Source organism: Ceratotherium simum, chromosome 39 (assembly GCF_057802395.1).
Source record: "Ceratotherium simum simum isolate JZ-2026a chromosome 39, ASM5780239v1, whole genome shotgun sequence".
NCBI classification, from domain to species: domain Eukaryota; kingdom Metazoa; phylum Chordata; class Mammalia; order Perissodactyla; family Rhinocerotidae; genus Ceratotherium; species Ceratotherium simum.
Window position 1 is genome coordinate 12,755,934 of NC_141938.1, and position 27,693 is coordinate 12,783,626.

Consider the following 27,693-nt stretch of genomic DNA (forward strand, 5'->3'; position numbering starts at 1 on the left):
AAGCTTCTAGAAAGGAGAAAAACGTGTTCAACCTTTCCACTGAGGTTTTATTTTCTGCCCTTTTCTGGTTCCCTATTTTCAGACACGATAAGTCAGAAAACGTGACTGCTTAGGCTCCTTTCTGGAGAAGCCCCCCAGAGACATGCCCCTCCATGTGAGGTCACAGCAGGGTGCGTAAAGAGAAAGGAGACGAATGTCCTTCCCTGCGCCCACGATCCCCTCACTCCTCATCGCTTCCCCTGATGGCACACAGTTGTCCCACTGGGTCCAGGGTCTCCTCCGCCCACATTTTTGCTAAATGTGAAGAAAGCGTCAGCCCGCAGGCTCAGATATGACCCCGAAATTCCCCCTCGAGGCTGGCGCTGTCCTGCCTACAGAGACGGCACGTGAGGAAGTCATTATAACAACCTTCCTGGAGGAAGGGGACCACCTCGTGCTGTCAGGGGTTTTCAATGCGACAAGCAGGCAAGGCTCCCAGCCTGGGCCTGGCAGGTCAGCACCGGGCATTTCCGATCTTGAAACAAGACCTTCCCTCCTGGTTCTCCGGCCCCCTCCCCTCCCACCCATCGAGACGGCGAGAGGCAATGAGTCTGTTTCTCTGCATCTGGTTCCCAAGCCTGTGACTCTGTTCTCAATATCTGAGGAGTTATCCTTTACGAGCCATAATAATCTCATGCAAAATGACTGAAATCACAGAAAATGGTGTGCTTTTGTAAAGTGTAATCTAAAATAAAATAAAAACGTATGGAAAGCTAGACCTTCCTTTAACACCTTATTGCAAAAGGAAAACTCTCCCCGTAGGCTGGGCCCCTCCAGCCATGAAAGGAGCTTCTGCTGTCCCCACCGTGCACCCCGAGGCCACTCCCAGGGACCTCGAGGCCACTGTGGCTCAGTTGGGGGGTCCTCAGCTGCAGGAGCCCTGTCCCCTCCCAAGCCCTTTGGCCCTGGCAGAGCTGGGGGCCGCTCCCTCCCCTGTCTCTGTACCCAGGCCTCGCCTTGCAGGTCTCCACGGGCTGGACTTCAGCCCAGACGAGCCAAAGTCGCTTCTAGGGGCTCTGCATTCATCTCAGGCTCAGGGCTCCACGGGGAGCAAACACGCAAACATCTTCCATGGAACCTGACAGCTCCTGACGGATCCTTGGGCCCCTAAATGCCTAGATCCAAAGAACCTGGGGTCCCCGGGGTCCAGGGGGACCCCCAACAGAGGAGAAAGAGGGCTCCCATCTTGCTGGCAGCTCTTCGCCTCCCCCTCAAAGAACCCAAGCCACACACGGAGACAGAGCTCAGGAACACGTGTGGGAACAACCACCACTCCACAGGGCACAGACCCCTGAAGAACAAAGGGAACGCAAGGACACATCTCTCAACCCCCAGAGGCACTCAGCATTCCCGCTTTCTCCTGTTTCCTTTCCGAATGTTCTCCATGTACCAACACACGATATAGACGTCCTTTTCTTTTTAGACGGGTGACACCCCAGAGTCACGGTTACCCCTTGCCTCCCCCTGGGCATATTTTGGGGAATGTTCTAATGAGAACTTACGGAGCCACCTCACCCTTTTTCATGGCTGTATAGTATTCCAGCACCTGGGTGGCCCACCACGTGTGCAGGCGTTTAGAGTGTTTCCAATCTCCTACCACATATTTAAGAGCCCAGGTATATGGGAATTAACATAATCACGGCTTTAGTTGCTATTCACCTCCCTTCCCTCAGTTGACTCTTTGCTAAGGGCACCCGTCTCCATGTTTCCTGATGCACACAACATGCTCCTTTTTTCTCCTCATTCTACTGTCTTTACAGCACCCTGTTGCAAGTCCACGTTCTTTACAATACCAATTCTGATAGAAAACCACTCTGCTCCCTTAGGGCCCTCCCCACCCCGGGATGTTTAAACTCCCAGGTTTGCCCTCAGCCTCCCCTCAGCTGCTAGATCCATCAGGGGAATAGAGAGAAACTTTGCCTACAGTGACGGGTGCCACTGACAACACATGACACCAAAGTCACCGTCGACTCCGGGGACAGGAACGTCCCATTTCCCGGAGGTGGAGAGCCAGCGTCTGGGGCCGCCGCAGCAGGGGCACGAGACCAGCAGACCTGGGCCCCCCAGATCCCCCACCGAGGGGGAGACCATTCTCTGCTGCCGGAAGTCGGGGGGGCACCCGGGGGCACTTTGTGAAGATTTGCTGTGTCGCAGCCCGGCTCCTCTGGTCCCCCGGCTGCCCCAGGCCCGTCCTCCCAGCGGGGCTCTGCCAGGCCCGACCGGCCCTCGCTCTGGTCTCCGCTGTGGACACTGAGGCCACAGGCCCTGATGGCCGGTCACCCCGGTGCAGGGGAGGTGTCAGCAGGACCAGCGGCACCCCAGGGGAGGCCGCCCGCTCCTGGTTGGGAACTGGCTCGCCCCACACACCCTCGGTCTGCACGGGCAGCCCCATAAATGACTGACGCGCTCGGGATCAGGTGACGCGGCCGCGCTGCCCGGGAGCCCGCGGGTCTGACTGGCCGCATTTCCCGATTTCAACAGCCCCAAGCTTCAATCGGACGCCGTCTCTTCTTAAAAGACTGAACGGACACTAGAATTTGCTCACGGCAAACAGCAAAGCAGGGTAGGAGGAGCAGGAACGGCCCAAAGAGGACACGATCACACGCGGCTCCGTGGACCCGTGCGCCCACGGCATCCGAGCACAGGGAGCGCCTGCTCCCTCCTCCGTCAGGGACTGGGCGGGACGCAGGGCTGCGCCGGGGCCGCGCGCAGCGCAACAGCCAACGCCACCAACAACCGTGCGGCCGCGCCGGGCCACTGTGTGTGGGGCGGGGCCGGGGCTGCAGAGCCCGTGACTGGGCGCCAGTGTCGCGCGGACGTCCTCCCCTCGGATGCCCAGCTGTGCCGCCCGAGAGGACCTTCCTCAACCACGGAAACGTCCCACATACGCGCTGTCCCCAAGATCACCACTGGCTCACGCCGCTGTTAAGCAGCACTTGCTGGCGTGACCCAGGCACGGAATGTTTAATTTTATTTACTTTTAATTAACTTACAGCTAAACGGCCACGTGCGGGGCAGCGTGGCCCCAGCGCTGGTCCTGGCTGGACGCTCTCGGCTCACTAAGCGGCCCCCGTGCGCCCAGATGCTCGGCCCCTCTGCTCCCCGCATCCCCCCATCCCTTCTATGGCCTGGGCCACAGGCTCCCCCCAAACCCAGGCCCAGACTGTCCCTCCTCCCACCTCTCTCCCGCCTCGGGGATTCTGACCCTCTGTTCCCTTAGTCCGGAAAGCTTTTCCTCCAGTGCTGCCCGGGGTACGGGGCTGAACAGTGCCCCCAAATTCACATCCACCTGGAACCTTTGAGTGGGACCCGATTGGGAAATCGAGTCTTTGCAGGCGTCACGGGTTCGGGGGGGTCGTGCTGGATTGGGGGTGGTTCCACATCCAGTGAACGGTGTCCTCACAGGAGAGACACACAGGGAGGCAGAGACGGGAGTGACGCGTCCACAAGCCACAGGCGCCAATGACGGCGGCCACGCCAGAAGCCGGGCGAGGCAGGGACCCTCCCTGGGGCCTTGGGAGGGAGCCCAGCCCTGTGACCCGCGCCCTGATCCGGGACCTCTGCCTCCAGACTGGAGGGGACAACGCCGCTGCGTCCAGGCCCCGGGTTACGGCACTCTGTCATGACGGCCCCAGGACACGCACACGCCACGGTTTGGTGCAGCAGCAATCTAAACCCCCTCCTCCAAGATGTACCCACTGGCCCCCGGCCGACGCTGCCCGGCTGTCGCTTTGCTCAGTGCTGTTCCTCCAGGACCAGAAACCCCTTCCAGCATCCCGCCCCATCTGTCTCCTCCTCTGCGCCTCGCTGTCTCGTCCCCTGTCCCCCCGCAGCTGAGCAGGGACGGGCACGATACCGCTGGGCAGGTGCCGGACAAGGCAGGGGACAAATACAGTCCTTCTGGAACAATCCGGGGGGAGGGGGGTGCCTGAGGAGCAGGCATTCAGCCCACAAAGCGTTAAACACCCAGAGACGGGCAGAACCCCAGCCGAGGAGCCCGCATCTGCTCCTGACGGTTCACAGACGCCGGCCCCCGTTTCTGATGCAATTACCAGAGACGATAACAAACCAGTTCATTAGGAAACCCAGTGGAAGCCCGGGAAGCGCTTCATAAACAAAACAATCAGCCGGGGCTCCCGGGGCTGCCCTCCGGCCGCCCCCCACGCCCCCACAGCCAAGGTCAAGGGCCTTCGCCCCGGCACAACGCGTCCCAGGAGGCCAGGCCTCTGACGTCACCCTTTCCACATAAAGGAGGCCCCACGTGTATCACTTCAGCCTCTCCAGGGTCCGCACGGTGACCTCAGCCCACCAGGACCTGCTCCCCTTCCTCCTCCCACGCCCCATCCTGGGGGCGCCTGGTCCTGTAGTCCCTCTGCCTGTGGCCGGGCCCCCACCTCCCCTTCCACACAGATGACAACCACGACCACCACAATAATAATAAACTGGGACCCAGCCAGCTGCTTCCCACGGGCGTTCCTGTAACACTCGGAGCAACCCTGCCCGCTCGGGGACCGGGCCCGGGTCGTCAGAGAGAGCCCAGCACCCAGGCCAGCCCCTCAGCTCTCCATCGGGTTCCCCCTGCTCCGACAGCTCCTCCCGCTCCCCCTGCTTCCAGGCTCCATGGCTGCCACAGGTCACTGAGGGGACCCAGCCCCGCCTGACCTTGGAAAAAACCTCATGACACCCATCACACCGCAGCCAAGAAACACACTCCGTCCACAGCAGGACGGCAGACGAGCCTAGATTCTGCTCTGCCCGTGAGGGCTCTCCACCCAGACCACACCCACGTCTGCCAGCAGGCGGCAGCCAAGGGGGAACCCGTGGGAGGGGGGCTGGAGGGGGAGGGTCGGGGGGAGCATGCGGGCCTGGAGCCCCCACCCAGAGGGGCTGTGGTGCCAGCAGAAGTGCGCATCTGAAGCCCCCCTCGAGCGAGCGGGAAGCCTGCACACAGCTGCCTGTGACCCAGGGGACGCCCCGGGCACCGGAGCGCAGGGAACAGAGAAGGGATCTGGGCCGACAGGAGGCTGGGAGGGAGCTGCCAAGCCCCGGGAGGGCACAGAGGGCACAGAGGTCAGGGCCCGGCTTCAGGGCCCACCGAGCCGTCCAGCTCTCCAGGACCCGCTCACGAGCAGGCGCCCATGCTCCCTCCCCAGGACGCAGTCAGCAAATGGGGACACGACAAGGGGTGGGGGGAGGCGGAGACCAGACAGGCCGTGTGCACCGACGGGAGGGCCACAATCACACTCTCGACTCCACACCCTCCCCGCTAGACGGACGCCAAGCTCGTCGTGTCGCCAGCGGAGCCATCAGAGGAGCAGGAATCTCCTTCAGATCGGGGGGCGTGGGCCCGGGGGTGCCCCCAGCTCCCCCAGCCAGGGCAGCGGGGAGGGAGGGGCTGAGGATGAAGGGTGGGAACCCACCGGCCCCCCAGCGCCAGGCAGCGGGCTTCTGGGCCTCGGAACCCCAGGGGTGGCGGGAAGTCGCTTCTCAGGGGAGCCCACCCAGCGCTCCAGCTGGTGGGGGTGGGGTGCCTGAAGGAAGGGCCTCCCTGTGGCCTGAGGCTGCACCACTAGACCCATCCTCCTCGGGTTCTCCCGGGGCGACACGGCCCCCAAGGAGAAAACTCCTTCTCAGGGGCAGAGAGACCTCCCTCTCCTGTGTACACAGATACACAGAGAGCGTGTGGACAGACATACACTGGATCTACGGAGTAAAGGTTCAGGGGGGCAATTAGGAAAAAGAGTCTCAAAGCGTGTGGGGAGGGGGTGGAGATAATGAGAGGAAAGCAGAGAAACACGGCCCTGGACCCTCCTTCTAGACCAGGGGTCTCACAGGGGCGTCCTGCCCCATGGGCATGGGGCCGTGTCTGGGGACACCTGTGGTTGTCACACTGGGGGTGCTCCTGGCATTGAGGGCGTGGGGGCCAGGGATGCTGCTCAACCCCCCACAGCGCCCAGGATGGCCCCCCAGAGAATGGCCCTACCCACGTCCTCGGTGCTGAGGGAGACCCTGCCTAAGAGCTCTCCTTCTGGACCCCTTCGCACCTGTTCTATAAGCTGCTCTAGAACATGGGGTTTAACCCCAAACACAACCAAGCAGGGAAGCGGGGCACCGGCTCTAAGGTCAGCTCGGCCCGCCCCATCTCCGCTCTGGCCCTCCCTGCACCGCCGTGCGCCTGTGTGTTACAACAGCCCGAGTTTCCGCGGGAACGGGCTTAGAGCCACTGCCAGGAACAGAGTGACAGGAAGCTCAGGGGAAGAAGCAAGGGGCAAGGTTCACACAGCAATTTACAGCGAACCCCGCGCACCCGGCCGCCCAGCACCACAAATCACCATAAATCACCCAGTCAGCAAGGCGCAGAGGCGCGGGCGGGCGCGGGGCCCTCGGATGCGGGCGGGCGGGTCAGAGATGCACTGGGCTGCGCCCTGTCCCGGCCCTCCTCCACCCTCTCTCCCACCACCCCACCCCCGCGTCCCCTGGGGCTCAGTTAATCGCCTGGAGCAGGCGGCTCGTTACCAGACAGAAGGCACCGTTCTCCAACAGCAGAAACAATTTGGTTCACATTTCATAGTAATTAAGCTCGATGTACCCAGGCTGGGGCATGGGGAGAAGCCCCCACCCTGGATGCGGGAGAGGGGGACGAGGGGGCCACCTCCAGACATGGTGCATCTGGGGAAGGGGCCCTCCTCTCTCGCGCGCTCAGAAGGCCCCTGGTCGACGGCCCTGTAGGAGACTGGGCGCCCGCGCAGACAGCTGGTGGAAAACCAGTTCAGTGCGCCCGGGCTCCCCCCACAACGGGCCCTAAATCTCTCTCGCTCTGTTTAATCCCAGTAACTCCGGCGCCATGTGGGGCAGCCGGGACGCAGCATCCTCGGTGGAGGGAAGAGGCCGTGTCAGGCACCGCCCAGTACCCCCACGCGGAGAGCAGCCGGCCCGAGCTAACCCAATGTGGTGTGCAGCCTTGTAGGACTAATTGGAGTGCAGGCCTCCAAAGGCTGGGGTGCACATCTGATCTCCTCCCGGGGGGCTGGAGCATCCCTTTGATCTCCCTGGTGGTGATCCCACTACAGAGGCGCCCGGCTGAGCGCGGGCCCACCTGGGGAATTCTGCTCTCGGAAATGGAGCACAGGCCTCTGGGGGCAGCTCTGGCCCCCCAGCCCAGCACCGGACGCCCGCCAGGAGGAGGCCGCCAGCCTGGGGAGATGCTCGTGGGCAGGGAGGTGACCGTTCAGCCCTACCCGGCCAGAGCCAGGCTGGCAGGAAAGGCGGACACTCGCCACACCTTCAAGTCTCTAGACCAGGGGCCGAAAGGCAAACAATTCCAGCTTCACAGGCCCGGCACTCTCTGTGCAACCACTCGAGTCCACCGTTGCAGGTGAAACACCGCAGACAGCACGTCAACAAACGGGGCCGTGCGCCAATGAAACTTTATTTACGAACATGAAATCTGAGCTTCATGTAATCGTCGCATAGCATCTTCTTCATCTGATTTTTTCCCCCCAACTTTTTAAGAACATAAAAGTCATGCTCGGTTCGCAGACGGGACAACCATCACCAGCCTGCGGGATCTGGCCCACGGGCCCCGGTTTGCTGACCCTGCTCTAGAAGGAAAAAGAACACTGAGACCTGAAATTCACGCAGGCCGGCCAGGTGCCAGCGTTTGGCACTTAACGTGTTAGCGCAGAGGCAGGATGACAGGAAAGGGGCAACAGGGAGGTTGCGGGGGCCTTCCTGGGAGCCAGAAAGAGGTAACGAACCAATAAGTAAAAAGTGTAAAATCTGGAAAGTGGAACTCTCCCCCTGGGTTATGTTCTGATGAAGGTGCTAGAAGGAACTGGCCCCAAACGCAGATAGGGGGCAGCTCCGGCAGGAGAAGCCCTGCTCAGCAGGAAAAGGGGTCCTGGGACCCTCCCCAGAGCCACCCCCCATTCCCTAAAACCCGGCAGGTCGCTGAGTGCCATCTGACCGGAACAATCTCCCCGCCTCTCTCGCACCTCAGCTTGTGACCTGCGGGGCCAGGCGCCCCCCACCCCCGGCCTCCCTGGACTGGACTCGTTATGGGGCAGCAGAGCTTGCGAGAGTCGGGGCCCCACTCACCACCAGAAAGCCTGGGAGCTGACACCCCAGGACCACACGGACGGACGCCCCGTGGCCAGTGGCCACTCCCCGCCGAGCCCTCGCCTTCGCCTTCCCGCCGCCGTCATTTCACGCCCTGCCGCCCGGGTGCGTAAGCGTGGTGGCGATCTCAGGCTGCGCTCCCCAAATGTCACTTGTTGGGGAACACATGGTTGCACCCCAAACGGCTTTACCATCTGGGCAGTCCCTCGGCCCGCTGCGGCTCCAGTACAAGCCCAGGCCGGGGGCTTACAACTCAGCGCAGCGCGGCCCACACAGTCCCGGAACTCTCTCGACTTGGTCTTTCCATCGTGGGCCCCGGGGTAACACAAACAAAACCACACGCCCCGGGGCATTCAATTACTCCCTGAGATCAAAAGCAAAAGCCACGGCACTCCTTTTTCAGCAAAGCCCAGAGTCACCGCCAAAGACCATCCCACCCCCACTCTCTGAATCGAGCGTAAAAAACCCTGCAAGCGCCTCAGTCTCCTCGCTACAGAGCTCGTTTCTTTCTCTAAACTGCGCCGAAACAGTGAAGCGAGAGAGACAGATAATGAGAAAAGTAAAGGTTAGCCGATTCATCTAGACCAGCGCTGCAGGCCGTCCGCGGAGCCTCCACGTTTCCAGTCGCCACGTTCAGACAGGGAAAGGAAACAGGTGACGGTCGCCATATGTTTTGCTTAACCCCGTGGAGCCCGAAGCACCAGGCTGCGTAGCCAACATAAACACTCCTTGTGGACGGCTCGTGTTCTCCGCTGGGGGCTGAGTCTGGGACACTGCGTGTCAGACTCCACACACCCCCGTGACCCGGGCCACACTTCCAGGTCACGACACCCACGTGGGGCCCGCGGCCGCCATACCACTCATCGCAGCCTAGACCCTCTCTGGCGCAGCTCTGAGGTCTAGAGACCACTCAGTGATCGGGCTCTGGGTTCTAGATGCTCGTCTGCCCCACTGCCCCCCTTCCGGATCTGCTGAGAAACCCACCGTTTGCCCCGATCCTGGGAGGAACCCCAAGGCCCTGACTTGGGGGGCTGGCGAGAGGCGCCCCATTCTCACACTGCACTGGCCCAGCGGGAGAGGACTCTCCTGTTCCACGTGCCCCGGCGCCAGAGTGGGCCGCCCTCGAGTGGCCGGGCCTTTGTGGTGGAGAGAGACGGCCAAAACCCTTAGCCAGAGCCGCGCCTGGCCTGATAGGAAGAGCTCACTGTCTTCCACGGCGGCCGTGACAGGCGCCGAGGGCGGCAGTCAGCCTGGGAGGAAGGCCCTGCTACTGGCAGTGGGGAGGGTGGGCCTGCTGCCCCGTCCATGCCGCCTCCCCCCAAGGTTCCACCCCCCCTTCCCGGGGGGCCTGGAGTCACAGCCCCGAGTCCATCCCGTCACCGGGACCTCCAAAGCCACCTCGGCTCCAGAGTGGACACGGGGGCAGAAGCGACCCTGCCCGCACCCAGAGGCTCCCATGGATGTGCCGTCGAGGGGCCTCGCCACCCTCCAGCTGTCAATCAAAACCGCACAGACAGGCATGCAGAGCTAAGGGGATTTGAGAACAAGCTCTCAGTCCAGATGTCAAATCCGCTGGCCAGTAATCGGCCTCTGAGAACAGGAACAGCAGGTTCCTGGGAAGGAGGAATTCGGAGGAGTCTTCAGTGACCTCAGGGACGGCCAGGGCAGCAGGAAGCCCTCAGACCTGGGGAGCCGGGGTCAGCTCCCGTCAGGGTCCTCCAGGAGTGGGAGAGAGGCTGCCACGTGGCCACCCCACCTGCCCCACGCGTCCACCCCGTTCCTGCAGGGAGGACTGTCTTGGGGACAAGTTGGCTCAGGACCCCAGAACCAGACGCTGATGGAGAGCCAGGCCCCGTCTGAGTCCAAGGGCCGTGCAGGCCGAGGGCCGAGAGGCCCCCCTTAGCCCTCCCGCGGGGTCTGGGGGTGCTCACCTGCGTGGCCACCTTGCCGTAGTCGATCCACCGCAGCGTGGCAAAGTTGGTGGACTCCGCGCAGTTGAAGCCGTGGTTGAAGCCGGCGTGGTAGCCGTAGGGGAAGGTGATCATGAACTCGCCGGCCTCCTGCGTGATCTGAGGAGGGAGAGGCGGCACATGAGGGCGGGCCAGGCTGGGAGGAGCGGGCGTCACCTGTCCCGGCAGCTCCCAGCCCAGGGTAGGGACCAGCCGGTAGGGAAGGCCACCAGGAGCCACTGCAGGCACAGCAGGGGGACGGGGGCGCCGGGACTTCCCAGCCAGCGCCAGAGACCCCGGCTTTAGGAGCCCGCAGAGTCTGCCAAGGGAAGGTGATTCCCCCCAACCCCATAGGCCCCGGGTAATTCCCACACGGCTATAAAGAGGTATGACAGTGGCCAGGACATCAGCTCTGCCACCCAACCGCTGCCCGAGGGGCCCCAGAGGTGACAGCCACAGCCAGCATGGGGGAACCGCAGACATACAGCGACTGTGGGATGCCACCCTTCCAGGAGCTTCTCATGTGCGGTGGGGGGGGTCCCCGCTTTGGAGGGAGGTGGCCGTGTCACCCCTCCCACCCGCTGTGGCCTGTCCCCACACAGCAGGGGGTGGACGGTGCTGGGGGTGGCTGCAGAGCCCTCCAAGCACAGGACGGGGCGTGTGGGCAGCAGAGCATCCCGCCCCTGCGTAAGAAAGGAACGTCCAGTCACTCGCATAAAACGTCCCCAGGAGATGACCTGTCACCTCGCCGTCATAAGCACAGAATCTGTCCGTTATACCCCAGAGGCAGGTCCTTCCAGCTGAGGTCGGACTGAAGACACAGTCAGCGTGTAGAGAGGACACAACGTCTGGGTAAGAACTCTGCAGAACGAGCAGATGTTTCTAGACCCATTCAAAACGGTCTGGACCACCAGGTCCGGCCTCCGAAACAGAGACCCTAAACCAAGGGGCCAGGCGGGAGGACCAGGGTCGGGGCCGCCACCCCCACTCGCTGTGTCCCAGACGCGTCAGGTGGGGCTGGGGGCCCAATTCACAGATGTGGAAACTGAGGCCAGCAGCACGGAGTGACTCTGATGTGCAACGGGCCCGTCTTTTCCTAGACCGAACGTTCAGCACAGATCACAGACTGTCTGTGGTTCTCAGCAGCACATACATCCACGTAACCACCGCCCCAGACAGGAACGGACCTTTCCGGCCCCATCACCAGCAACCTCCACCCCCGCGCCGACACGCTTTCTGTTACTATGGGCACGTTTCTTTCTAGGGTGTCATGTAAACAGACTCAGACAGTCTGTGCCCATCACTGCTTCGTGCTTTTTCGTTCCTAAAGGGAACTCGGCCGCGTGGACGTGTCGCTGTTGACGTATCCCTGCTCCTGTGGACAGACCTGTGGCTGCTCCGGTGTGACCAGAGCTGCTGGGGACACCGAGGACCAGTTGCCTGTGGATGCACGTCTACATCTCTCCTGAGACGACAGAAAGGGGGGGGGGGCTCAGGGCGGGTGCACGTCGACGTTTCCAGAAGCTTCCGAGCCGTCCCCCGTTCTGCCTCCACTGCACCCTCCTCGCTAGCGTTTGGGGCTGCATCTCCCTGCGGTTCTGAAGGCCTTTCTCCGGGGTGTCCAGACGCTGACCCCCCGTGTCGTGTGGTTCGTGCGTACCCGCCTTCTGCAGAGCGTCTGTGCACGCTCGCTGCCCCTCTTATGGGTCGTTCATCTTGTTATTGCCGATTTGTAGGAGTTCTCGGGCCTGCTCATCTTCAGTCCCCCGGAGAGATGAGCAGAAATCGCTGGATTCTTCTACGTAACCAATGAGAAGCCAAACCCTGGCGGGGGGAGTGGGGGACGGGGGGAGGGAGACTTCCAGAAGCCAACCACGGAGTCAAAAATCCATCAAAACTGACATCGCCTGGAGAAAAGCCAGTCCCGAACAACACGGAGATATTTTTCTTTGCAAATAATGAATTGCACCAATCAAGGGAAGTCAGTGTGCATTAAGTTATATTTTTAAATTCCCGTCCAAATGACAGCCGCGTGCGGGCAATGACGCGCACGGCAGGAGACGGGGGTGGGGGAGAGCGCGCAAGTGTCCCCAAGGCCCCGCAGCCGCCATCCACGCCAAGGATTCCCCGGGCTGGCTTCTGCCGCAGGACTCGGAGCTTCGTCAAACGGGGCAAATAAAATTAAGATTTAGGGAATTTTTTTAAAAACACCTATTAGTGACTTTCTTATCTTATCTGAACCGACCCTGGAAAGGCCTGTCTCCATCTGCCTCCGTTGCCAACTTGCACGCACCCTTTCTCTCCGCCAGGTTGCGGGCCTCCGGGGGGCAGAGAACCCGCCCTGCAGGCACCAGGGGCCGTGAGCTCGGAGCCTTCCAGGGACGCAGCAGGGGTCTCTGGGATGGAGGAGGCGCCTCTCATCCAGGCTCGGGCCAACTCTACGGCCTAGACCCCCTGCCCGACCCCTTCCATAAATCAAGGCCAAGAACAGAAGACGCACTCAGTTCGGACGACAGGAAGATTATGTTCCTGTCACAGGATCTACGTCCTGGTGGCTTCATTTCGAGCCCACGGTGTCTGTCCTCCATGTCACGGCCGTCAACATTAGCCTGACAATAAATTAGAAGGCACAGGATGATGGATAGGCCGCACGGCAGAGTGATCAGTAGTGAAGAGGACGCCGGCCCGACGCCAGTCATGGAGAGAGCTGGAACTCGGCTCCTCTGCAAGCTCTCACACGACAAATGAGGGAGTCGATGGCAGATTACAGAAACACACACGTTTGATCATTAAGAGGTTCTGCTATTGATCTGCTTTTCCTTCCAGAAGTAAATACCATTGCAGAGATTTAGAAGTGGAGAGCGGGGAGTGACTCCTCCGAAGGCGGCCAGGGATCCAGACGAGAGGTCCACACGGAACCCTGAGAGGGGGCCTGCATGTGGACCCCACGCTGCCGGGGGCCCGGAGGCCGCGGGGCAGGGAGCTGCTCTCCGCCAGCCGGACAGGGCTTCACCTTGCAGGCCTCGGGGAGACGGCCGCCCAGGCCCTGTGGGCAGCCAGGAGGCAGGGCCGGGTGTGAGGGGTGTGGCCGTGCCATCGGGAGCATCTGCTGCCCAGCACGGCCTCGCTGGGGGTGCCAGCAGCCCCTCCAGGCCAGGAGGCCACCCGCGCATATAAACCACGGCGCCACACCGACACGGACGCGGGACACAGGAGGGCGCCCGCCAGCAGACTCCTTCCACCGGATCCCTCTCCAGGAAGCACCGCTCGGAGAATGTTCTAGACAAACCACAGGAAAGCGAGTACTTCCCGTTTCTGTGAGCAAGGCCGGGATCTGTCTGCACGGCTCCTGGTGACACACGGTGTTCAGATGACAAGACAGAGTGGAGGAGAGAAACCGTGGAAACTACCTTTCTCAGAGCCCAACCTCCCGCTGTCCGATGGACGCGTGACGCTGGAGGCACCCGGCTGCGGCCCCGCCAGAAGCACGAGGCCGACGCGCGGAGACGCCGCGGGCGGTGTGATTGAAATGTCAGAGGCAATTTCCGACGCGCTGACACCGGGGCGGGAGCGGGCGGGAGGGTCTGCTCGCAGCACTCGCGCCTGCGCCTGACAGAGCGCTCTCCTGGGGAACCAGCTTCCCAGGAGGCCCCTCCTCCACCCCCACTCGCTGCCCGGGCCGGGGTCTGCTCAGACCTGTCTGGAAGGTTCTGGGCACGTGCCTCTCGAATGGACAGACTGGGGACAGAGGCCTAGACTGTCCTCGTCCTCGGGGAAGGAATCGTCTGCCGTGGACGACGGCTGAGCTGACCCCGGGGCAGAGCCGCCTCCAGGCCAGGCGCCCCCACGAGCTCCCCTGGGGGCTGCAAACCCGGGGTGCCGGCCGACCAGCCCCAGCGCTTGGCCCGCTGCCACCCGAATTCCGCAGGCGGGGGGTCCCTGCCAGCCAGGTCCCTGGCTGTAGGCCTCACGCCTCCCGGCCTGGGCTGCGGGGAACGGACCAGGGAGCCCCCGGAGCAGCACACTGAGTGAGTCCCGTCTCCACGCTGCGAGAGCCAGGGGCTTTCACTTCTGCACAGGTGTCCGTCCTTTCAGAGAACGCCTGCCGAGGGCCAGAGGTCGAGGGTGACGCGGCCGGTGGGGCCCGCGCTCATGGGGGAGGAGAGGGGCTGTCCGGGGCTTCAGTGGCTTCCTGGGAAGTTGGCAGGAGCTGCCCCCCACCCCAAATGCTCCAACCCCGACCCCGCAGGACCCTGCAGAGGGCAGCCCACTGGCCACACCGGGCCGAGGACGGGGGTGGGTTTGGGAGGGGTGGGAGGGAAAGTCAAGGGCCCCCGACTCCCCTCTTCCATCCTCACCCCCCACCATGGAGGAGCTGGAGGGGGACTGCCCAGCCAGCGTGGTGCTCCCCTGGCTTGCCACTGTTCTAGAACCTTCTCCAGGGCTAGGAGCCAGTTTCCTGGGGCGCTCGTGGTCCCCTGTGCCCAGAGCGCCTCCTCGAGCAGCCCCTACGTACCCGGCTGAAGGGGATGCCGTACTTCTTGAGGATGATGGGCGAGATGAGCGTCATCTTGTGCCGCAGGAAGGCGTCGCAGCCCTGGGAGCTCCCGGGGAAGAACCCTGGGGGGAGAAGACGGGCGTCAGGGCGACGGGCCGGAGCCGGCCGGGTGCCTCTCTCCCACGGGTGCCCGCGGCTCCGAGGGAATGACACACACAGGCCCCGCCACACGGCCCCGCGGGCTCTGCTGGTGGCGGGCGATGGTGACGCCCGACAGCCCTGTGTTTAGTGAAGCGGGAACAGGGCACGGGCCAGGGCGGTCTGTGCGACAGGGCGCACACACTCGCGGTCACAGACGGGGCGCGGCTGCACGGAGATGTCCCCTCCGACCCCCCGACAGAACCCACTGCGCTGCATCCACAGGGTCCCGGGCCAGCGGGAGAGCACAGCCAGGTCAAGCCACGGGGCCGAGGCGCCAGACCCAGGCGAGTCGGGAATGGTGAGCAGCGCGGGCCCCCACCCACCCTAGGCCCGTCCTTTCACGGCCACGAACAAGTCTGCGGCCAAGAGAGAGGCCGCCCGAGCTGGGGTTCTTCCAGGGCCCCGGTCTCAGCCCTTCACACACGGTCCCCACGGCCCCCAGGCAGGTGAGGACGTGGGCTCAGCCGTCAGTTGACCCCCCCACGGCCCCAGACCCTGGGGGAAACAGCAGAGCAGCCCCAGCCCGACCTGCATCCACAGCCCCCGTCCCGAGCCTTCTGTCCTGAACCAGGCGGCCTGAGTGCCCGTTTGGGGACGCCGTCTGGACAGCAGGTAACCAACTTAAAGTAACCTTCGTAAATGGACGGAATGCAGACCATTGGCTCTACCTGCCCAGAAACTGCAGAACACAGTGCAAGGACGTTTCCAAATCGGCCACTGGCCGAAGCTCAGATCAGTGACAGTCGCGATCGTGGGCAAAGGCCGGGGATTCCGCTCGCCAGTGGCTCCTCACCCCGAACCTCACGGAGGCGGCAAAGAAGGGCTACCACGTGGACCGGCGAGGAGCCGGAGGAGCCCCCAAGCGTCCACTCCCTCCAGGACTGACCACCAGGCCCCATCGGCCCAAGGACCCTTCTGGAAGCCGACCCAGACCTCGGGCCTTGCCCTCAGGCCAGCTGACCCCCTCAATGGGTCGCTGGTTAAAGAGGACACATTCACGTGTGTGCACACATGTGTGTGCCTGTGCGCGCAAGCACACGGCCCACCCACGTGTCACCTTGGGGTGGGGGCACTGTGAGGCCCTCTGTGCTGCAGGAAGGCACCCGAAAAAAGGACACAATGGCAGGTTCTGGAAAGTGCGAGAGATCACCGAACCCAGCAACGTCCTCTGTGCTGGAAGCATCTCCATTAGAGTCACAGCTCCCGTCGCCGGCCCCTCGTGGTTTCTCTTCTTAACGCACAATTTAAGTGGCTCTCATTACAGCTCTAACACAGACGCGCCTTCTGAGTGATTAGTACCAGCAACGCGCCGGCACATTAACGCTCTCTCCGAGGCGCCACGACTCGCCCAGCGAGCCCATTTGGAGCTCCGCTATTCATTTTCCATATTAATTGCCAACTCAATCCACCCATCTCCATAACAGAGTCCGTGACGCACACCCCCAAAAGAGTTTGCAAGGGCCACCTCGGAGGGCAGTGACTCACCTGCCCTGAAACCTCTCCGTCCCTCCTCTCAGAGGGGAGAGCAGGCCTGAGCCAGGGGGCCCGGCCGCCACCACTTCCGACCTGCCTCCAGGGCTGACAGCCTAGCACTTCCCTGAATTCGGGGGACACCCCGCCGAGCAGTGACTTAATGAGTCTGGTTTTTTTTTGTGTGTGTGTGAGGAAGATTGGCCCTGAGCTAACATCTGTGCCCATCTTCCTCTATTTTGTATGTGGGTCGCTGCCACAGCACGGCTTGATGAGCGGTGCATAGGTCTGCGCCAGGGATCTGGACCAGCGAACCCCGGGCCTCTGAACCAGAGCGCGTAACTTAACCATTATGCCACAGGGCCACCTCAAATCCGTATTTTTTAAGAAGCAATAAAGGGGCAGCCTCCCGCCCCTCCTGGCTCCCTTGCTCCTCCTCTCCCAGCCCCGGCCACTGAGCCTCCGACATGTGCCCAAAAAGCAAACCAGGCATCCAGGTCCCCAGGCGTCAGAGACGACAGGGCGGCAGGGCCCCAGCTCGGGGAGAGGGGGAGGGGCTGTGGCACCGTCGGGGTGGGCAGGCGGCCCCACAGCATCCCACGTCTAGCTGCCCTAGCTGCGCTCCGATCATCCCAAACTGCTTTTCTAGTAGGAAAGGTACACTGAGTGGGAACAGACTGGGTGTGGCTGGCTGCAAAATTCCTGGGGACACGCGAAGTCGAGAAGGTGCTGGCAAGGGTCGGGCGAGGCGAGAGATGTGGTCACCATGGAGGGCCCACGAGGACCGCACCGTGGTGGTGTCTTCTGTGGCCCTGTGGGTGTGGGAGGCTGGAGAGTGGCCCCCCAAGGTGTCCACGTCCTGACCCCCAGAACCCGTGCCTGTGCTCCCTTCCCTGGTGACAGGGACTTTGTGGACGGGATAAGGCAAGGCCCCTGAGATGGGGTGATCCAGGATTACCCGGGGGCCCCGTGTCATCACAGGGTCCCTGTGTCATCACAGGGTCCCTATGAGAGGGAGCAGAGGGGACTCGACTACAGCGGAGGGAAAGGCTGTGTGACCAGGAGACAGATGACAGCGATGCGGCCACGAGCCAAGGGACGTGGACGCCTCTGGAAGCCGGGAAAGGCAGGAGACGGGCTCTTCCCTGGAGCCTCCAGAAGGAACCGGCCCTGCCCACACCCGGATTTTAGCCCCTGAAGGCTCATTTTAACTTCCAACCTCCAGGACTGTAAGAAAATCAATCTGTGGGGCTTTTTAATCAGGGTTTTTTTTTTTAGAGCAGTTCAAGGTTCCCAGCAAAACTGAGGAAATGTGTGTTGTTTTAAGCCACCAAATTCGTGGTAATTTGTTACAACAGCAACAGGAAACTAACACAATAAGGAAAGATAGCTTTTATATTTTAAAATTAAAATCTGCATTTTAAATTTGGATTTCAAAAAACAACAGGAAAAATTTTAATTTGGTTTAATTTAGAGCTTAATGAGTCAGTGAAATCCGTCTCTGCTAGGACTGTCTGTAACTGTGGAATTTCTACCGTGAGAAGCATGTTCCTGAGAGCGGGACTCAGCCTTGCCCGCGAGGACAGGGTCCAGGTTCCCACAGAAATGTTAACACAACAACGCCCTCCGCCCGGGACGAGCCTCCCTCTGTTCCCGGGAACCTGTGTGGCCCGCGTGTCACAGCATCTGCTGAGGAGACGCACAGCTCTGAGTGCAGCTGGGACAGGAGGCCCGTTTTTCCAGAAGGATCCACCGTTCCCATCTCCAAAGCCAAGACACCAATGGAAAGGAGAAAAACACGTGTGGGGGCGATCTTGGTGAGGTATGAGGAGGGCACCGAGGATGGCACCCAGCAGCCAGGCAGCCTGCGCCAACGCTGAGCGGTGGCTTCCAGAAGATTCTGTGGCTGCCTGGCGGGAGGAGGGGGTGCCCGGCTGCCTGCCACTGCCGCTTGGAGGGTCGGATGATCAGAAGGGCGCTGCGCTGTCCCAGCAGCTCCCGAACAACGGGGTTCTCACCCCACCCGTCCGGGTGCTGCCTGTGAGGGAGGGGCTGGCGGAGCGAGGGCCAGACCACTTTGACCAGTGGGGTCTTGTAACGCCTTTCCAGGCACTTACAGCCATGTGACGCCAAGAAACGTGAGCTTCTGCTGGGTAAGAGAGCAGGGCATCGTGATGTGAGACCCCCTGCCTGGCTCCGTGGTTGGGGGTCGGGGGCCTCAGCGCCCAACTGCCTGGCTTGTCTTAGAGACATCACGCATCCTGAAGGCCTGCCTTGACCCCGAGGGGTCAGTGTCCCCTCTCCAGACACAGCCTGGGACCCTCTCTGACAAATCCCTGGGCCCGAGAGGCCCCAGCGAGGGTCTGAACACAGATGGCCAGGCAGTGGCTGCTGGAGGGGGCCGCCCGCTGAGGGAGCCAGACCCCGGCACGCACGAGCAGACAGCCCTCAGCCCACAGCTGGGGAACCGCTATCTGGGCTTCTCACTGTCTAGACTGAACAGAGACCTCAAGACTCAGAAAAGCGCACGACATGGCGCCAGGCGCCGGGAGGGGGACAGAGAGCACGGCTGCCCTTCCGGGCCCGCAGGAGGCTGCAGTCACAGCCGAGAACCCGCGCTAAGAAACCGCCCAACAAGAGCAGTGGGACCACGATCTGATCCCGGGACAGCAAGGAGATGGAAGACAAGGCAGTGACATCTTCCAGCACGTCGCCGCTCCCAGAAATGGACACCCAAACAAAGCGAAACCCAAGAGGATGAGGCTGCCGCCAGCCCCGCCCCAGTCCCGGGTCCCAGGTCCCCCCCCGCGGGCGCAGACACCTACCGATGGCCAGCCGTTCCAGGCGCTTGCCGTGCTCCGGGGGGATGGCGTACCTACGAGAGAAGGAGGCACGTCAGAGGCGAGGTCGTGTGGCCGCCACACGTCGGCGGGGCCCCGGGATCCGGCCGCGCACGGAGCGGCACTGAACCTCGGCTGTGGTCAGCGCGGCGCAGGGGGACAGGTGGCAGGGGGGCCGCCGGGAGGAATCCCCCCCCGAAGGGAGGAGGGGGTAAGGGGGGCTGAGGACCGGGACTCGGTGGGTCGTGACGGCGCCCGCGGAATGCCAGGAGCGGAGACGCTCCCAGTTAAGTGGCACTAAACCTCGATGAGGCTTTAAAAGCAAAAAACAAAATAAAAAGCGCCGGATTGGAACTGCCCCCAGAGTTGAGAAGAGGCAGGATCCCAGCCTCCCGGCCCCAGGGCCAACAAGGAAAGAAGCTTCAGGAACCAGAGAAATTTCACTTGTCACCCACTTCGGAAGTTTTATTTTTATACATTTTACATGTGAAAGATTACTGAGGCTCCGTCATTAATAAAAAAGATCTAAGGTGAAGGTTTGCAAACAGATGAGGCGAGAGTGACACCCCACTAATGCTGAGTGAGGAAGCTGGCGTGGTGGAGGCCGGCACTCCTGCCCGGCAGGGACTGGCACCCGGAGGGACAGCCTGGGCGGGGGCTGGGAAGTCCCAACCCACCCGAGGGACCCAGCAAGACGAAAACCCCAATTTCCAGGCAAAGGCGTGGGGCCCTGGCAACACAGCGCTGGGGGGGGCATCCGTCTGAAGGAGGAGGGGAGGGCGGTGAAGCCTCCATCTGTGCAGCTAACAGAGCACCCCCGAGTCCCGGGGCGATTCTTCCCCCAGGGGACACTGGGCGACATCTGGGGACGTCTGTGGCTGTCACACTGGGGGAGCTCCTGGCATCGCATGGATGGGGCCAGGGATGCTGCTCCACCCCCACAGCGCCCAGGACGGCCCCCACAGAGAGTGACCCGGCCCCAATGACCACAGCGCAAGGAGGAGACCCTGCTCCACAGTAACGACTGCCAATATCCCACATTCTAGAAGTAGGCGCATGTGAGGACGCACCACAGGCCGCCCTCTACTCCCTCGCGGTGCAGGAGGCAGGACGGGGAAGGAAGGAACATGGAAAATCGCCCAGACTCTGGAGCTGCTAGTCCACTCCAGTGAGAGGTTTATCACTGCTTTTTAATAAAACAAAAGGGGGCAGGGGTAGGAGATAAGGCAAACATCGTGTCGCCTCTCATCTAACAGGATAAAAACAATTAATTTCCAGGCACGCTCCGGGGCCTCGAGGAGGCGGCCGCAGCACCTTCAAGTCCGCTGTCGCTGGAGAATGTTCCATCGTCTGGACAAAGATGAGGTGACTCTTTCTGAAACAGCCTTTCATCGCTGACACAAAGATGAGAAAAGTTAATCCCAACCCGCAGCACCTTTGTGGGATTATTGTCCCCTCAAACCGGGAAATGAAGCACCACTCCTTCTGGGAAGATGCTGGGGGACTGGAAGGAACTAATTTATGGCTCCAAGGCTGTGATGATTAATGCAAAACCCCCGTCTACAATGCTGCTTTCACTTAATTACCGCCTGTAATTGGGAGTTGTAAAGATAAGATTAATTGAATCTGGTGGATGTTAAAAGTTTAATACATTGGAACGGGGCTCCTCTGTTATCGGAGCGCGCAGACTGCAGGATGCTGGGCTGAGCGCTCGGAAGACGGTCCCCAGAGAGATCAGAAAAGACTCCTGGCCGGGAAGCCGACAGCCACGGAAACTCCTGGACCGCACCGTCCTAGAGTGCGCTGCACCGCCATTGGCCTGGAACAACCCGCGACAGCCTCGGGGGCGCCGAGAAGTCCCAGCTCCAACGACAGGGACCCCTGGGGACTCGGCAAGCCGAAACCTCGGATTTCCAGGGAAGGCAGAGAACAGGGCGGGGCCCCGACGACACAACACACTGGCGAGGTCCCGCCATCCAAGGAGGAAGGGCGGGTGGTAATGGCTCCATGTGCATAGCTACTAGGGCCCCCAGTCCTGCTGGCCCCCGACGGCCGAGAGGACCTCCAGGGCAGCGCTGCAGACTCCCGCGGAGCCCTCTGTGCCACGGCCCTCGGGGCGCCTGGGCAGGGCCAGGGGTGGGGGCCCAGGGGAGCCGCCTGGAGCCGGCCTCCCAACACCGCTGGGGACAAGTCCCCCAGACCCGGGGGCCCCAGAGCAGAGCCTCTCAGGGTCTCCACCAGGGCCCCCAGGAGCCGGCGCATCCCCGACTCTCGGGCCGGGCTCTGGGAGAAAAAACAAAGAAGAGAAGAGACGGAGGAGCAGCCACGTGGGGTGATCTGACTGCCCGCTCGCCCTCAGGCGGAGAAGCATCTGTCTGGCCATGAGTGTGCGAGTGCTCAGCCAGGAGTCAGTTTTACTGTCACAACATGGGGGCAGTTTGTCTGCCTCCCAGGAGCTCCGTCCCCATCACAAGGTCAAACCTCATGGCCAAAATCCACTGGCTCTGCCCACCTGCAGCCCCGGTTGGCCTGTCTCCGGCCGCGTGGCCTGGCCTGTTCCGGGTGCTCGTCTGTCTCACGACTGGACGAGGGCAACACCTCCCAGACGTCTCTCCTGCCCCTGCCTATCTCCCTCCCCCAGCTCGGCCGTGCCCTCTCAGATCCTCCCTCGGCTCCCCCATCCTGCTCTCGCCAGCACCAGCATCCTCTCCAGCAAGCCTGGTTCCCCCCAGGCCTGCCACACACCGGCCCCCACGCCGTCCTCTCGGTCCATCCCTGACACCTCCTGCAGGACTGGCCTCGTCCCCCCACCATGGCCTCCATCAACACTCTCGTCCCCAGGACCGGGCTGCACCTGGCTGACACTCCTGGGCGGCCAGCTCACTCCAGGCCAGTGGCAGACGTGGAGGGTCTGCAGCCCAGCACACAAGTCATGGCGGAAGAATCTGGAGATAAAGGAATGGGCAGAGCAATTTCCGGAACCTGGGGAGCCATGGGAGGGAGAGCAGACCAGGGGGCTTCAGAGGGCAGAGTCAGAAATGGGGGACAGGGGACAGCCCAAGGGGGAGGCTGCAAGAGGGATGGGCCGCCCGTGCAGGGTCACCCCGGTCCCTCGAGCCTCAGCCCCCGGCCTTGCCTGTGGGAGGCTGGCTCTAAACCAGCAGCCAAGGGCAGTCACAGCGGGCGCCCCTGAGAGGACAGCGGGAGTCCTGACTCTGCACTTAGCCAGGCAGGAGTCACCCCTCCAGAACTTTCTCCACAGCCCCCAAGTCTTTTTTTTTTTTTTTTTGTGAGGAAGATCAGCCCTGAGCAAACATCCATGCTAATCCTCCTCTTTTTGCTGAGGAAGACCGGCTCTGAGCTAACATCTACTGCCAATCCTCCTCCTTTTTTTTCCCTTTTTCTCCCCAAAGCCCCAGTTGATAGCTGTATGTCGTAGTTGCACATCCTTCTAGTTGCTGTATGTGGGACACGGCCTCAGCATGGCCGGAGAAGCGGTGCGTCGGTGCGCGCCCGGGATCCAAATCTGGGCCGCCAGCAGCGGAGCACGCGCACTTACCCGCTAAGCCACGGGGCCGGCCCTTCACAGCCCCCAAGTCTTTATCTGCATATTTTAAAAGCCCCTCCCCTCTTTCTGCTTTTGATCGTTTTACACAAAGTACTTGTGGACAACTGTAAACCAGAAAGTCACAGAAAACTCGGCGCTGTCAGAACAGAGGGTGGGCGGCCAGCCCAGGTGACCCTGCAGAGGCCGCAGCAGACGCGACAGGCTCCATAACCCGGGTTAATGTCGCGGAATCACCGCGGAGGCCGAGAGAGACAACTTCGGGCATCGCCTGGCAGACACCCTCTTTGGAAAGGTGGTCGTCTGCAGACCTCAGGGGCTTCGGCGAGAACAGCAAACATCGTCAGATGAGGTTTAACCCAGCGAGGAGGCAATGGGGAGACAGGAGCCCGGGGACCGGGCTCTCCCGGGCGGGGACACCGACGTGTGAAGGCCACAATGGTTAAGAAACAATCACGGTCCAGGATTTCACAGCTCAAACGACCAGAAGGAAACACACTTCAGGAGCTCCGATGGGGAATGGCCAAGTCCCAACCTGCGTTCCAGAAGGAATGGCCTCCTGGTCTGGGGGCAGATAGGGCGGGCTGGTCCCAGGGAGGTGGGCGTCCCCAGCCCGCTCTGCCCCTCAGGTTTCTTGTTTCACGTCTTGAAGGATCTGGGACAGTGAATGCAACCCCTCCGATCACAGACACCCCAAAAACGGCAAAGCTGAAACCCACAAACCCGCCCACGGTGCGAGGGCCGAGGCCTGGGGTGCCTCCCACAGGGCCAGGGCCAGGGGGGCGAGCAAGGGCGTCTAAGATCTGTGGCCAGACACGCGTGCAAGTCTGCCCTGCTTACTGGGGGCCAGGAACATTCCAGAAAAGCTAGACACTGGAGAGGTACACCCTTCGGCCAACTGTTCTCGTTTGATCTCTGAGGCCAGAGGGCAGGACGGCTCGCCGGGCCCTGCTGAGGCCAGGCCTGAGTCCAGGCTGGTGGCAGAGCCATCTTGGGGACACCGCGAGGCCCCGGACGTCGGGAGGCTGTCACCCGCACAGGTCACGACAGAGCCCGTGGGACTGATGGAGCGGCTCCGGGGCCTGTGACGCCGGGCGGGTCCTGGGTGCTCGGGCGGCTGGAGGCTGCAGCCCGGCGGCTCTTGGGGCCAGACAGAAACTCGTCCTCTGCAGGCAGGGCCGCTCGCCTTGGCCAGGGGACAGGCCACTTCCACTGCACCGAGACGCCGGCCCAGGAAAGTCTTCCTGTCCGCCGCGGAGGATGCTATTAATAGTGTCATTTTCTCGGTGTTTTGTTTATTCCCCTGCAATGGCTTGATGGATGTGAATAATTATCAGACTATAAAAGCCAGCAAATGTGCTATTTTCTATCGCTCTAAATCATCAAACAAATAAAGTGTGAAACAGCATTTTTGAATATAATTTTCCCCTCTAACGGCTTAGAATTATTATCAAGAACAATGAAAATAAATAAGCAAATGCCTTGTGAGTTAAAAATTAAATGCGCGTGTCAGGACGAGGCACACAGACCGTCTTGGAGAGCAGGACCTGCTCAGAAGCCGTTAGTCAGGACAATGACGAGCGACAGCCTTCGGGCCGCGCAGGCACCCGGCCGGCCTCCCGGCACCGCCTCCAGCCGTCCCCTGTCCCCTCGGCCCGAGGAGTGGGCGCCTGGGGCCAGCTCCCAGTGGATGACGCGATGCGCCATGGTCCCTCAGTGCCCCACCTGCCCAGCTGACCCTCCGCAGCCCCGGGGTCCTGTGTGTCACCACTGCAGGACAGCCACGCGACACCTGAGAGAGCAAGGCAGGGTGGGGGCTGCCCGGAGCCAGTGCCCACCTCCGGCCTCTGCCCCGCCTCTCCTGGGCCATGGAAGACACACCAGAGCGGCTGCCACCACTCAGACCAGCCAGAAAACCTGTGGTGGAGGGCACACTCTCAGGAGGAGATGCGCTGCGGAAGCAACCCCACCCGGCCCTGGGCCCCGGGGGCTCGGCCAGTGGCCGCCCCACGTTTCCTCCCACCCGCTGGCTGTCCTGGGTGGCCCGCTACACGTGGCCTGAGTTCCCCTGCGAGGAGGGCGGCGTTCCCATGGTAACGAGGTAACCCCCGGCACCCTCCCCTGCCTGCTGTCAGGATAATGGGGGCCGGGCTCTCAAATTGGGGCTCGAAGCTCCCCGATCGCCCATCCTTGAGAGGCCCCTCCGCCTGGAACCATCTTCCAGAATCAGGAGACGCGACACAGTAAAGCTGACTATTCTTTCCCCCAAGACTCGCGCGACTCTGCTGGATGACAGAGGCACTTGGAATTTCTTCCACCGCCCAGCGCGACAGCTTCCGCGGCCCCGGTGATTACGAGAAGGCTCCCGGCCCCGCCCCTCCTCTCTGCCGAGGATGGCGTGCCAAGAGCAGGGGTCCGGCCAGAGCCCTCTGGAAATGTCAGTGCAGCCGCCGCGGGGCGCAGGGTGAGGAAGTTAATTTCACAGTGTCTGCACAGACGGGCCTCGCCGTTTAACACGCTGTAATCACGGCAACAGAAACAAGACGGCAGAGTCCACCGGAGGTGCCGAGACCACGTGTCACGTCGCAGGCCACCTGGCACGAGCAAGCCGCCCGCACGCAGCCCAGGAGGCCACGGCAGCTCCAAATGCCAGGGCCCCACACGCTGGGCGCACGGCAAAGCCACATTACTGCAGTCCTCAAACACAGAGCCCCACTGCGGCCCACAGTCCCCGCCCTCTATAGCCACATGCCGCTGGGATGGTGCCAGCCGCTGCCCCGTGGTCTGGGCGGGCCGAGCAGAATGACCCGGTCACAGAGTGGGTTCCTCAGGAGCTGCCCCGCAGCTGAGGCGCTGTCCCTGAGCTGGTCAGAGATGAGCCGGGCCAGGGCGGCCTTGCGCTCCACTCCTCTGCGGCGGAGTGGAAGGGCCCGGAGAAGCACGGTCACGGCGGTCACCCTGATCTGATGACCACCGAGACGAGCCGCATCCACATCATCTACTGAAATGTCTGAGCACTTCGGGTGACGTCTGTGTGTGGTATTCTGTGTGTGGACTGTAGGTTACGCCTCAAAAAAGCTCTCAGAGGGTCCCAGTGCTGAGGACACAGAGTGGTGACCCACAGTGGTGACCCTGCAGTGTCTTCTGGGCCTCAGACCAAGGCATCCACCGGGTTAACAGGAGCCCCGTCAGAGGAACCAGAGACCTGAAGACACCAGGTCACAGACGCCCCTCTGGAAAAGGCACTCGGCCCCGCGGCTTCACTGCAAGTCCACTCACATGTGTGACCGAGCGGGTGGAAGGACCAGAGGTTGCTGCACTTATATAATGCATCTGGCATCTTTATGAATGAATGAACAGGAAACCCTGTCACCAACACAGGACAAGGACACACAGGAAAATGACAAGCTGGTCTCACACAAATAAAATAGCACGTCGGATCCAGAGGATATTACAAGGCCCGGAAGGGTTTATCCCCAGGGTTGCAAAGACAGTCCAACAAATACAAATCTACAGAAAATGCCAAACCATTCAGGATACAAATTCCCAGCCTCTAGGACAAGGAGGGACCTTCCCATGGTCATAGGTCACGGAGAGGCAGGAGAGACATCCGGAAAGCTGGGAGCGAGGCAGGCTGCCTGTTATCACAGCCACTCATCAGCACGTACTGAAGACCATAGCCAACGTAATAAGTCAAGAAAAAGACACAAGGGGAGTAATTAAAAGGGAAAAGACAAACTTCATTCTTTTTGTGTGTGTGTGTGAGAGGAAGATCAGCCCTGAGCTAACATCCTTTGCCCATCCTCCTCTTTTTGCTGAGGAAGACTGGCCCTGGGCTAACATCCGTGCCCATCTTCCTCCACTTTATATGGGACACCACCACAGCATGGCCTGACAAGCAGTGCGTCAGTGCGCGCCCGGATCCAAACCGGCGAACCCTGGGCTGCCGCAGCGGAGCACGCACACTTAACCGCTACGCCACCGGCCAGCCCCCAAACTTCATTCTTTTAAAGTAACATAACCTTCTACTTGGGAAAACTAAGAGGACAAACTGGGGAACCCAGAACCGACCAGTCCAGCCAGGAGCAGAATAACAAGTCAACACGTGGACGGCCAGGCTTCCTCTGCACCAGAAAGACTCGAACACCCACTCTGGTCACCCTGCCCTCCGTGGGGTCCAGAAGCAGGAATTCCTCCCCATGAACGAGGTCACACGTAAACCTGGCAGCTGTTTCCCACAGACGGAATCACAGCATCTGATCTGGGAGAGCCGATGCGCCCTCCGTGAGGAGCAGGGAGGGCGGCAGACGTACAGCAAGATGCCCCCCACCCATGACCACGTCCTCCAGCAAAACCAGGCGACAGCGACTGAGCCGTGATGGTGACAAGAGCATCAGCGAACCCAGAACGCAAGCGTGGCGGGGCTACTAGGTCAGGTAGGAGCAGGGTGGCCTCATCATCACGGTGGAAACGGGAAAGAAGCACTACTAACAGGCACGCCGGACGGCGGGTGAACCGGGACAATGGTCGCCCTGTGCACCAGTCGGGAGAAATAAAAGATGTCAGAAAACGCACCTGGCAGACAGGCCTGCCCTTGACATACGAGGGACTGAGTCCAAAGGCCGGGAAAGACGGACAGCCTGAAACCACTGAGACACCCGGGGTCCCCGCGCCCCACTGGGAGGGGACAGGAGAGTGTCCCCAACCCAGTCTGCCTGGAAGGACCCAGCCCAGGGAGGAAAAGGAGACTGGGACCCTCTCCCAGACTCTCAGGGGAGACAGGGTCCCTGAGCAGGCACGGTGCCCACGCAGAGGCTCCAGCCAGAGGGGCTGCGCGCACCCCCCTCAGTCCCCAATGCACAGAGGCGCCCGGCCTGGGCTGCATGGCTGCCCCCCTGAGAGAGCGGCGGAAACTGCCTGACGTCGAACTGATACCAGCTCGACCTCTATTGGGAAATCCCGTCTCAGCCCCCAAGGAGCCTGGCTCTGCAGAGACGCAGCCCCTCACTCATC

General features: G+C 61.7%; 1 protein-coding gene across 5 annotated transcripts in view; it reads right to left on the reverse strand.

Annotated features, from left to right (window-relative positions):
* The window catches only part of KDM4B (lysine demethylase 4B), a 137,092-nt gene that overhangs the window by 39,779 nt on the left and 69,620 nt on the right, over positions 1 to 27,693 (reverse strand). For all 5 annotated transcript variants that reach the window (XM_087425684.1, XM_087425680.1, XM_087425682.1 and 2 more), the window contains 3 exons: positions 19,101 to 19,150; positions 14,623 to 14,726; positions 10,089 to 10,226 (listed from right to left, as the gene is read on the reverse strand). In XM_087425684.1, coding sequence (XP_087281810.1) covers positions 10,089 to 10,226; positions 14,623 to 14,726; positions 19,101 to 19,150 — 292 coding nt within the window. The remainder of the gene's footprint in view (positions 1 to 10,088; positions 10,227 to 14,622; positions 14,727 to 19,100; positions 19,151 to 27,693) is intronic.